Source organism: Monomorium pharaonis, chromosome 6 (genome assembly GCF_013373865.1).
Source record: "Monomorium pharaonis isolate MP-MQ-018 chromosome 6, ASM1337386v2, whole genome shotgun sequence".
NCBI classification, from domain to species: Eukaryota; Metazoa; Arthropoda; class Insecta; order Hymenoptera; family Formicidae; genus Monomorium; species Monomorium pharaonis.
The window spans coordinates 10,041,180-10,054,449 of NC_050472.1; the positions used below are offsets into that span (position 1 = coordinate 10,041,180).

Genomic DNA, 13,270 nt, shown 5'->3' on the forward strand with positions numbered 1-13,270 from the left:
CTCGCCATGTCCGCCATATTTTAGATAGTACAGTTGACGCATGCGTCGTAAAATATTATACGAAGAATTTCGCTGACTGTCGTAACTGGTTATAGCTACTTGAGACGAATTTGGGATAGTTCTGCGCAGGGTACCAGGTACGGCCATACTTCAACGTCACAGGCATGGCTGCGCCCATGCCGCCCATGGTCGGACGTTGCACGTCACACATGTCGCACGTCGCGTAAGGTCACCGCACAAACTCTTCCATAACGCGTTACGTTACGTTAAGTACTCCATACGAACCTAAGTTGTACTTAAAATTTAACTTAAATCAACGCACAAAGAAATCCTTAACGTAAGTTCTTAAGTTCTTACGTTAAGGATTTCTTTGTGCGTTGATTTAAGTTAAATTTTAAGTACAACTTAGGTTCGTATAGAGTACTTAACGTAACGTAACGCGTTATGGAAGAGTTTGTGCGGTGGCCCTAATTAATAAAATCGCGTATGTTACGTATGCTGCCGCATCTCCAGGACAGTTAGGCCGAAGGCAGAGAACAAGACGTAGGTGTCGCAGTCGTAGTCGTAGGGTAAGGCAGAGAAAAACGTCGTAAGTCGTACATGTAGTATACTATTCTAGACTCTAGAGTAGTAGTATATTACGACTTACGTTTTTCTCTGCCTTATCCTACGACTACGACTACGACACCTCGTCTCGTTCTCTGCCTTCGGCCTTAATATTTCTTAAATCTCGTCAGCATTGTGCCATATGTTTTTCTCTGGCTGAAGTAAGTTTAATCTCTATTCCATTATCTTAAATTTCAAGTTATTCTTATTCACGTGAGGTTGTATTATGAAGTGGAAACAAAAAAAGATGAGAAAAATTACAAATATAAAAAAATAATGCAGACCTTGGAATGTAATTTGTTTAAAAAATAATCCTTTTATAATGATAAACCATAAAATACATAGAAATATGTATAAGAATATTTTTACAAAGATTTTGTATAACTTGTATAGTTCCTTTATATTATGTTTAAATATTTATTCCTCTGAATTTTGTATAATTTTTACTTCTTTATAAAATAAAATACTTTTAACTTTTTATTTTTATGTTTATTTTATTTCTGAATCTAAATATTTGAAATTTAATTCAAATATTTAGATTCGTTTATATTTTGTTTGTTGTAAAATGTATTTCTACTTTTTTTTTACTATTTTTAATTCTACTATTACAATGTATTTCTACTTAATTAAATTAAAATTAAAAATGTATCAAATGTTACTACAAAAAGTCGCAAATAAAATTATCTAATTTTTTTAAAAAATTACTTTTATTAGTTTATGATTATTTTTCATAATTTACATGTATATTTTTATCTACTTTTTATTATTAAATATCAAGATTAAGTATAAATTAAAAAATTTTGAACTAAATATAGTTAATAGTTTATAGAATTAATTTTATTACATTAAAAATTGTATGAATAAAAAACCAACTTTATCAAAAGTTATGTAAAATTAAATTAAAAAGTCATTTTAAAACGCATTATTTTAAAAATTATCTTATAGTAAAAATAACGAAACAATCACAATTTAAACACAAAAATAAGTTAAACCAATAATAATACGTATGCCAAATTTAAATTGGCGCAACAAGATGGCGGTATCTGGAGCACATTTCTTATTGGTTGTTAGACCCATATGCGCAAGAGCACACCTTGGCCGGAATTCATAGTCGAATCTTATTCAAGTTCCAGCTTAAGCACGATCTTGAGACGTCAATGCTGTTATTTCATTGGTTAAGGCTGCGTTCCGATATTTACTGCCAGTACTGAAATTCTATAGTGTATGTGACGTGAACTATAGATTTTCAGTACTGGCAGTGCATATCGGAACGCAGCCTAAGTAAGTCTCAAATCGGCTCGAAGCTAGACTTAAGACAATGCTTGAGCTTAAGATCGGTCTATGAATCCCGTCCCCTTGTATTCTTCCACCATGGTCCGGTATAGCCAAGGGTGCGTTCGGGGAGCTCACTATTAGCGCTACGCAGCACTACCGCTGTTCGCGGAGACGCTGGATAGCGCTATCAAAATTATGATGACGTCACTGTCCGTAGCGTTTGACGTCATAAACGCGCGCTATTCATGCTACTGCTTCAGAGGTAGTGCATGGATAGCGTTTGGCTCAATCCCCACCATTGTCTGTTTAAACATCACGTGCTATCTCTCTTTTAAGGTTAGAGAAAATTTATGCGTGATCTTGAAAGAAGAAAATAAGAAATTGTTTATATGTTCTAATGAAAATATTTAATTAAAAATCTCTCTTCATTGAAAGAGAGAGAGAGAGGGAGAGAGAGAGAGAGAGAGAGAGAGAGAGAGAGAGATCTGTTTCATTAAAATTTATTAAATTTATTAAAATATATTACAATTCCTTAATATATACTCGTTTAAATTTGTTAAAATTTCTTAAAATTCATAAAATTTATTTTATTACATTGTTATTTATTATATAAATAAATTTTATAAATTTTAATAAATGTTAAATATTAATTTTTAATAAATTTTAATGCATTTTAATAAATCTTAATAAATAATAAAAAGGGATTAAATAAAAAAGTTTCTGTGAAATATTTCATTAATATATTTCTATCAAGATGATCAAGACTGGATCTTTGAGTTTAATATTATTTTTCATCAAAATATGTATATAATAATATATACTATTTTGATTTATTACACTGCATGTACTGTTTGTCTTAAAATGCAATCCTTTTCTGTACCAATTGCAAATATGTAAACGACTTAAGTATCATTATTATCAATTAAATTAATAACGTAATCATATATTATTTTAAAATTTTAGTTTAAATAATTAATGCAATTCAAGAGCGACAGTATACGACATAGTGCAAAAGAACATAAATTTACATAAAAAAATTATATTAGGCATAAGCTTTAAACATATAATATTATGTAAAATAAATATAAATTAATAATTCATTAATTTGATTTTGAATTGAGATAGAAAAATGGAACAAAATAAAAATTTATAGGAAATTGTTTAAATTATTTTATTTTATTACATATAAAATAATTTTAATTAAAAAGTAATATATAGGACTTATTAATTATTGTTTAATTTAATTAAAAATTAAAAAATTTATTTAATAAGATCGTAAATAACTTTAATAATTTTTATTTTGTGAACTTCAATAATTTCAATTTCCATTAAAAAATTTAATTGTTTAATAATCATTTTATAATTATTAAAATATTGAATATAAAATAAATGTAAACAAATAAGTATCATATATATATAAAGAAAAATAATAATAAATATACTAAGTAACATTGTTAACATAAATAATTATTAATATATATATATAAACATTTTGTTAATATTGCTGGCAGTGGCTAATCAACTGCCCAACAGTGTTTGCTATTTTAAAATAATATATGATTACGTTATCAATTTAATTGATAATAATGATACTTAAGTCGTTTACATATTTGCAATTGGTACAGAAAAGGATTGCATTTCAAGACAAACAGTACATGCAGTCTAATGAATCAAAATAGTATATATTATTATATACATATTTTGATGAAAAATAATATTAAACTCAAAGATTCAGTCTTGATCGCCTTGATAGAAATATATTAATGAAATTTTCACAAAAACTTTTTTATTTGATCCCTTTTTATTATTTATTAAGATTTATTAAAATGCATTAAAATTTATTAAAATTTATTAAAATTTATTAAAAATTAATATTTAACATTTATTAAAATTTATAAAATTTATTTATATAATAAATAACAATGTAATAAAATAAATTTTATGAATTTTAAGAAATTTTAACAAATTTAAACGAGTATATATTAAGGAATTGTAATATATTTTAATAAATTTAATAAATTTTAATGAAACAGATCTCTCTCTCTCTCTCTCTCTCTCTCTCTCTCTCTCCTTCTCTCTCTCTCTCAATGAAGAGAGATTTTTAATTAAATATTTTCATTAGGACATATAAACAATTTCTTATTTTCTTCTTTCAAGATCACGCATAAATTTTCTCTAACCTTAAAAGAGAGATAGCACGTGATGTTTAAACAGACAATGGTGGGGATTGAGCCAAACGCTATCCATGCACTACCTCTGAAGCAGTAGCATGGATAGCGCGCGTTTATGACGTCAAACGCTACGGACAGTGACGTCATCATAATTTTGATAGCGCTATCCAGCGTCTCCGCGAATAGCGGTTGTGCTGCGTAGCGCTAATAGTGAGCTCCCCGAACGCACCCAAAGAGTACTGCGGCCGGCTCCCCATGGGCTCGGAAAACGGAATCGGAACGAGCGGATCACCAATCAGCGGGACCGTTTTGACGGAATTAGTAAAAGGGTTCTATCAGAAAGATCCCGTGATTGGTAATTCGCTCGTTCCGATTCCGTTTTCCGAGCCCATGGGGAGCCGGCCTGATACGTCATCTCATGTGTGCGCATGAACACGCCTGCCGCGCGGAAGTCGGAACGGAATATTTCGCGAGAAGGCGAGAACTGGCGAGAACCAGCGAGAACGCCAAGACAAAATTTCATAAGAGCTTGACGACCTTGGATATACGAATTGAGCGATGCCCTTAACAAAGTAAGAAGCTTATTTTTAAACATGTATTTGTTTAAAATCCTCTTCATAGTTGTTCACAATCTTAAATTGAGATGTCTTTTCTTTATAATTTAACTTGAAAGTAGATACCTTAACCTATCATCCATAGACTCATTATCTACAAAATTTCTGGTTATAACAATATATTGCATTTTTTGTAGTTTATTACCTGCACCTACACAAATATGGGACAGAGAAGATGAGGCGCGAGAACAAAAATTGCGCCAGAGGCCCGTCTCTGCACTGGTTAAGGCGGTCGTCACTGCACCTCCTTATGGACAAAGACGAGGATGGGTGCCACGCAATCCAGAGGTAAATAATTTTTGTGATATCTTAAAACCTTTGCAAGAAGGCACTATTTATTTGCATAATTTAATTTTATATTTTATTGAATTATTTTAATTATGCATAGTACTATGTAAAAAATAATTATCCACATGTACAAAAGTAATCTTATTACTTCAGGGGCTCGATTCTTGAATTCATTTGCAAGAGAAATGTATTTGCAAATTCTGTTCTTGCAGAAAAGTTGGAACCTTATTGGCTATCGTATGACTTAACCAATAAACTTGCACTTTCCTGTTAGAGTAGGTATTTGCGCATACGTTTCTCTTGCGAATAAATTCAAGAATTGAGCCCCTGAAGTTTACATATACAGAGTGTCCCTAATTTAAATAGCAAAACTTTGGGAGTGTGTAGGAGATCGAAAAACTAAGACAAAAAATCCTTTAGAGATTTGCTCGTTTTTACTTCATTTTTGAGAAAATCGCAGAAAAGAAACAAGTTTTTGTATTTTTGCCCTTGTAATTGAACAGGAATCTGAGGAAATAAAAGAATGTAAAGGATAATGTAAACATCAAGTGTTTACATTCTTGTTTTCTCTTATGAGTTCTTAAAGTCTTTAGTCAGTTACTCAGATATTTTAAAGTGAATAACATCTGCCACAATGCCGCATACATATTCTAATGTTGAATATGCTATCATAGTTTTTGTATACGGTTGCAAGAGGATATACTGCAAGAGGGTAGCAATTTGAACAACATTTACATTAAATAGATGATAAAACAAATAAAATGTAAATAAATAGGTAAAAATACGAAAACTTATATTGTTTCTCTTTTTGCGATTTTTTCCAAAATGAAGCGAAAACAAGCAAATCTCTAAAAAACTTTTTGTCTTAGATTTTCGGTCTCCTACACACTCCCGAAGTTTTGCCATTTAAATTGGGGACATTGTATATCCGCATCTAAAAATTGGCAAAAGAAAGGAGACAAAGAATTGCACTAGATATGATTAATAGTAGAGTTGTGTAATAACTAGTTAAAAATTATAATGTTAAAAGTTACTAAGCTAAATGTGATTAATTTTAAATCAGATAATTTTTAATTTAAATTGGTTATTTTTAAAATACATTATTAAAATACAATTAAAATATTAATTTAACTTATTAATTTTCTTCTTACATTAACAATTTGTCTACTAAATTGTTTACTAAATTTATCTAAAAAATTTATTTTTATATACAAATTATTTTTCGTTAATATTTATATAACTTTAATTTATAAATAAAAATAAGTAAAATATTAAATTTAGTTGGTGCTCTGTATAGTGTAATTATTTTGTAACTTACAAGGGAACCTCGCGAACCCGAAAATTCTGATTTTAATGATACTTGGCATAAACGTAGAGGGACTAAATACATGAATTTAGGAATTATAAGTTGGTGCTTATAAACGGTTTAAAGGCTTTCAAAAATTTAGAGTTTTTGCCTTTTCTCGATATATCTCGTAAACTAAACAAAATATTAAAAAATGTTTTATACAAAAGTTTTACAGTATAAATACCTCTATTTAACTATGTTATTTATTTTTTCAAAAAAATTTTTTTTAATTAAAATAAATTTTCAATAAAATTGATTTTTATGTATATAGCATTTATAAAGTAATAATATTATCTTATATACTACGTTTTATTTATATTATCTGTGTGTATATTATATATGTTATATATTATCTATGTTATAATACTATACATTTATGTTATCTGCATCCCTATCTTTCATTTATAGGCTTTCATTTATTGGTGGAATATGTATAATTTTAAATAAAATAATTAACATATTAAGAACATTCGCAACATTTATGTGTAATGTGTAACATTATGCTTCGCTTAATTAAAAACAATCTGACAGAAAAATCAAGCACATGTTAGATGTGATACTGATGTGAAAATGACGCGTAACATTATTAATAAAAATATCAAACTTTTATTAATACGTGATTTCCATTTCATATATGATACATACCGTGACATGACAAATATAAAACTTAAATGTGAAATATGTGACGTAGACAGAATGAACACTGTGTGAAAGCAACGTGATTACTCTAATATTGCGCAACTGTTAGATGAAAACTAATACATACAGGGATGCAGATAATACAAATGTTTAGTATTATAACATAGATAATATATAACATACATACATGTGTATACATAATATACACATAGATGATATAAATAGAACATGGTATAAGATAGTATAATTACTTTATAAATGCTATATACTAAAAGTCAATTTTATTGACAATTTATTTTAATTAAAAAAAATTTTTTTTTGAAAAATGAACAGTAGTTAAATGAAGGTATTTATGCTGTAAAACTTTTGTATAAAACATTTTTTAATATTTTGTTTAGTTTACGAGATATAGCGAGAAAAGGCAAAAACTCTAAATTTTTGAAAGCCTTTAAACCGTTTATAAGCACCAACTTATAATTCCTAAATTCATGTATTTAGTCCCTCTACGTTTATGCCAAGTTTCATTAAAATCAGAATTTTCGGGTTCGCGAGGTTCCCTTGTTAGATAATTTAATTTTTTTTAATTACCACATTTAAATTCAATATTATTTAATGTGAAGCTATTTAAAATTAACTTTAATTTAACTTAAGTTAATTTATTCTTAACTGAGCAACTTTTAAACGAGTTAGAGTTTTTGCTTATGTAATTTTTGATGTAACTAAATTAATTTTAAAAGCCGTTAATTTATTTTTTATTATTAATTTATTATCTTAATTTAGTTTTTTTAAAATATTAACTTATTCAACTCTAGTTAATAAACATAATTAATTAGAGAAAAATAATTTTAATGAAGACACTGCCAATATTCTTAGGAACAAGATGTTTACTAGTCTAAAAAACAAAAAGTGGAATTTGAAGGAAATTATTGTTTATTCCTGAAAATCTTTGATTTTTTATGAAATATTAGTATTTATAGGAAAACTTTTAAAACTTTAAAACTTTTTTAATTTAAATTTTTTTTTTTTTAAACGAAATTGTTTTTTTGATTATTTGTTCTCTAATAAAAAATCGATTAATTGACATTATTTGCTTCAGTTAAATGTGTCCATGATTGTGGATAAATTATTATACTTGTGCCATATTTATTTTTCAATACTTTCTTAAATTTAATATTTACAACTTAAATTACTTTTCAATGTGATTTATGATTAATAGACATTAAAAAATATATAATAAACGGAGTAAATTTATTTGTAGCTGTATTTAAAAAATCCTCTAATTTTACCTTTATCACAAAATATCATGTTTGAGGAATACTTCTAAATGAATTACTTTATTTGCGATATATAATTTGTAGTTTAATATATTGTATGTTGCACACAGGACTTTGGAGATGGAGGGGCTTTTCCCGAGATTCACGTTGCCCAGTACCCACTTGGAATGGGAATGAAGGGCAAGGAATCCTCAAATAATGCTTTAGCGATACAACTTGACGCTCAAGGGAAAGTCAAGTACGATCTGATAGCAAGACAAGGTCATGGTAAAGATAAAGTAAGTTTTAATCTTGCTGCAAATATATTTAGTACAATTAAAATAAATATAAAATTTTTCATTTATATTATTGATATTTTTATAGATTGTTTATAGCAAATTGAGCGATTTGCTACCATCCGAAATTACAAATGAGGAAGATCCTACCTTGCAACGACCAATTGATGATGAAATTGATGAACTCACAGATAAAACAAAAAAAGCATTAGAAAAGATAACGAGATCAAAAATTGCGGCAGCTATGCCTGTGAGATGTGCGGAGAAACAAGCTCCCGCCCAATATATACGTTACACACCATCACAGCAAGGCCAAACATTTAATTCGGGTGCAAAGCAGAGGGTTATCAGAATGGTGGAGGCACAAGTAGACCCTCTAGAACCACCCAAATTTAAGTGCGTAAAGTGAAATATAATACATTTGTAAAAATTAAAGAACAATTATTAGATGTATTAATGTAAACATTTGTGATTGCAGGATTAATAAGAAAATTCCACGGGGACCTCCGTCTCCGCCAGCGCCCGTAATGCATTCTCCTACAAGAAAAGTGACAGTGAAGGAACAAAAAGAATGGAAAATTCCACCCTGCATAAGTAATTGGAAAAACGCTAAGGTCATTACAAACATTTTATGTCTAAGGATCCGCGCACAGACTTGCATAACGCATAACATAAATGCATAAGAAATTTGATTGGTTGAATTTCTTATGCACTTTGCTTATGGACCAATCAATTTGCTTATGTACATACGTTATGCGTTAAGCAAAAGTCTGTGCGGGAGCTCTAATGTTACATGTATCTCGCATTATAAGTGATATAATACTGACATGTAATATATTTAATTCTGCCTTAGATTAAATAAAATTGTTTTATTTCAGGGTTATACAATCCCGTTAGACAAACGTCTTGCTGCAGATGGTCGAGGGTTGCAACAAGTTCATATTAACGAGAACTTTGCCAAGCTAGCAGAAGCTCTTTATATCGCTGACAGAAAAGCTCGTCAAGCTGTAGAAATGCGCGCGCAATTAGAGAAGAAATTGGCTCAGAAGGAGAAAGAGAAGAAGGAAGATCACTTGAGGCAACTCGCGCAAAAGGCAAGAGATGAGCGTGCTGGTTTGAAATCTGCCGCTACGTTAGGTTTGTACAATTGCCACTTGTTTACTTATAAAATAAAACTAGTAACAACAGACATTTTTGAAAATTGTGTCAAAACCTAAATATTTAAATCTATAAATCTTTCTTATTACAGATAAGAATGAAGAATCACGCGAGAGAGATCAACTCAGACAAGAGCGGCATAAGGATCGCGCTCGCGAACGTAATTTGGCTCGCGCCGCACCCGACAAACGTTCTCGTTTGCAACGGGAACGCGAGCGCGACATTAGTGAGCAAATTGCACTCGGCTTACCCGCAAAAAGTATTCCTAATACGGGCGAGGCACAATTCGATCAGCGTCTTTTTAACACCAGCAAAGGGATGGACAGCGGTTACGGACACGACGACGAATACAACGTTTATGACAAGCCGTGGAAAGATAGTAATTCTATCGCTTCGCATATTTACCGTCCTGGTAAAAATATCGATAAAGATACATACGGCGAGGATTTAGAGAAACTAGTTAAGACAAACAGGTGAGAATATTTATATTTGTATTCGCAACAATATTTTAATTTAAATAATTTTATGAATAGTTATTTATAAATTTAAAACTCATTGTTTAATTTTTTTGTAGATTTGTTCCCGACAAGGAATTTAGTGGGGTCGACAGAACGGTCCCACGATCGGGACCGGTACAGTTTGAAAAAGACGAAGATCCTTTCGGATTGGATCAATTCTTAAAACAAGCTAAGCGCGCCAGTGGTAGCTCGACTACGACCACGATGAAACGTAAAGAAGAACGCGAACAGCGTAGAGACGATCGCGAGAAACGCAGGAAGCATTAAACATATTTAGTACTTTTATAAAGCGAGATTTTTTTGAAAGTTTGTGTTATGCAAAAATAAACGATTAAAAATATGGAACGTAATAATTTCCGCTCATAAAGTGGAATCCTGTATAATTTCTCTTATAGTTCAGTATTAAGTTCATTAAAGCTTTTTTATTAAAATGCTAAACACATTTACTTTTTCTTGAAGCAAGTAATAAAAAGTGAAAGGAAAAAAATTATGGATAAAGGCTTAAATTTTAATACACGTGTATGGAACGTTTAAAGACGAAAATCTTTTCGTCTGCGCGTTTAATTTGTTTTAAGAACTTCGGAGATGGAGTTTTTCCCGAGATTCATGTTGCCCAGTATCCACTTGGAATGGGAATGAAGGGCAAGGAATCGACAAGCAATGCTTTAGCGATACAACTTGACGCTCAAGGGAAAGTAAAGTATGATCGCATAGCAAGAAAATTTCTCATTATTTATAAAAGTAAATAATGCGAGATTTTATCGAAAGTTTCCATGTTATGTAAAGATAAACGATTAATAATATGGAACGTTTAAAGACGAAAAAGATCTTTTCGGTCTGGATACACGTGTATTAAAATTTGAGCCTCTATCCATAATTTTTTTTCTTTTACTTTTTATTGCAGCAAGATTAACTCTGCGCCTGTACACTTATTTTCACTAACGCGGTTTGTACACTGACCCCTTTTTGTTCTATCCCTTTTTTTAAATGTTAAATACATGCAAAAAATCTGAAAAAAATTCCTAATTACTCTTGAGTGACTACATTTTTAATTTTAATAATTATTTTCATCATTTATTAAAGGGGAGCCAAGTTCCATCTATCACCAGTCTTGTGGTTACAAGTGCAAAATTTCGCTTGTTCCCTTTTAGGGTCAGTGTACAAACGAAGGGTTAAAACTTACTTTATCTTTACCATGACCTTGTCTTGCTATGAGATCGTACTTTACTTTCCCTTGAGCGTCAAGTTGTATCGCTAAAGCATTGTTTGTTGATTCCTTGCCCTTCATTCCCATTCCAAGTGGGTACTGGGCAACGTGAATCTCAGGAAAAGCCCCTTCATCTCCAAAGTCCTGTGTGCAACATACAATATATTAAACTACAAATTATATATAAGAGAAACTTTACAGGATTCCACTTTATGAGCGAAAATTATTACTTTCCTTATTTTAATTTAATCTTGGATTTTATCACAGAATGACGTGTATTTATCGCATATTTTGTGCTTTTAAACAGCAATTATTTATTTTTGCCGTAACATCGAATAAACTTTCTAGAAAGATGTTAGGTAATAAACACAATTATATGTGAATATAAAATATATAATTAAGAAGAAAAATGTAAATTATACCTTTAAATCTATAATCTTTAAATTTTTATTGAAGAAACTCTTTGTAATGTAAGAATTTAACAGAAAAGGTATTTAAATATGCAATTTAAAAATATGAATTTGAATTTGTAAGATATGAATTTAAAGATTGATTCAAATATATTTCTTTTTCAATTCTAATTAGAATAAATTTTTTAAATACGTTTTGTGTTTATTTCCATTAATAAATTACAACTTTGATCTCGATTTACTCTTTATTTTTTTTTTTAATTTTTTGAACTAAAAAAATGAAAAGCCAAACTAAGATCAAAGTTAATCGATCTATATTGATGGAAATAGAACATTAATCAAATGAACATAATCAACCCACTTTTTACACGGTATAAAATTCTTGCGAAACAAACGTAATGAATTCCGTAGCATCAAAGGACACTATACTATTTCGATCGATTAGTAATCTTCGTGCCCTCGTGCTAAATTTGACATTAATTATCAGAGTTGCTGTTTTCGAAATTAAATAAGAAAAAACAAGTTGAAGGTTTCCAAAACGCTAGAAACGAGTAAATCCATTGCGTATTTGCGCCAACCTTGAAATGTCGATCAGTCAGATGTTCGCCGGTTTGAGGAATTTTCACCGTTTGGCCGTTTGCCAATCGGTAGCATTGACGTGACTTGTTCCAAGTTGTTAACTTACCATATTTGAATGCAGCTACTTCGAACCACGTTTGATTGCGAGATGGACGCATTTCAACTGAAAGAAGTGCGGCCGATCAAAACCGGATTTACTTACTGTTATCCACATAGAATAGACATCAGCTATAAATAATAATTATACAATAGAATTAAAAAAGATGTGTGTGTGTATATATATATATATATATATATACATATACATATATATATTATATATATGTGTGTGTGTATACACATTATATACATACATATAACTTTTATAAAAATTGAGATTTATTTTATTTTTAAAGATTGTTATGTATGTGTAATTTTGAAATAAAAGTCTAGCAAATTTTTCTGTTATTATTTATCATTTTTTAATCTTTCTTGCTGAACTAACAATATCCATAACATACAAAGATTTTTGATGCTTAAAACTTATTTTTTCGTAAAAGTACGTAACTTCGTCTTTTATATGTGTTTGCTATTATTATTTTCGTCAATTGTGTTGACTTGATGTGGGCAACGCAGATATAACTAGTTCAAAACAACCGCACATTTTTCAAGTTGAGATATGTCTATCTGAAAAACAATAGTTTAATAGTATTCGAGTGTAATAATCAAAACTTTTTTTGAAAAAAATTTATAAAAAAATTTATAGAACAACCGCAAATGTAACTTTCTCTCTTTTTGTTTTTTTAAATAAGATATATTTTGAAATTATACACACAACTTCAATATTAGGCTGCGTTCGGAAACATCATCTGAGTGCTCTCGGCTATCATTCTATCGTTGTTCGTTGAATGTGAGACAAGGATAGAATG

General features: G+C 29.7%; 1 protein-coding gene across 1 annotated transcript; it reads left to right on the plus strand.

Annotated features, from left to right (window-relative positions):
* The first annotated feature begins 4,475 nt into the window (after positions 1-4,475).
* On the plus strand, positions 4,476-11,954 carry LOC105838081 (puff-specific protein Bx42). Its single transcript, XM_036288315.1, has 8 exons — positions 4,476-4,624; positions 4,804-4,954; positions 8,326-8,493; positions 8,579-8,886; positions 8,969-9,104; positions 9,369-9,627; positions 9,740-10,121; positions 10,223-11,954. Exons 1-8 carry the CDS (start codon positions 4,611-4,613, stop codon positions 10,431-10,433), a joined length of 1,629 nt encoding a protein of 542 aa, XP_036144208.1. The 5' UTR covers positions 4,476-4,610; the 3' UTR covers positions 10,434-11,954.
* The last annotated feature ends 1,316 nt before the right edge of the window (positions 11,955-13,270 follow it).

Excerpts from the sequence above, each read along its gene's own strand:
- LOC105838081 (XM_036288315.1), top strand. Across the intron at positions 4,955-8,325 it reads GGGTGCCACGCAATCCAGAG|GACTTTGGAGATGGAGGGGC; the intron begins GTAAATAATTTT and ends TGTTGCACACAG. Across the intron at positions 8,887-8,968 it reads CTAGAACCACCCAAATTTAA|GATTAATAAGAAAATTCCAC; the intron begins GTGCGTAAAGTG and ends TTGTGATTGCAG.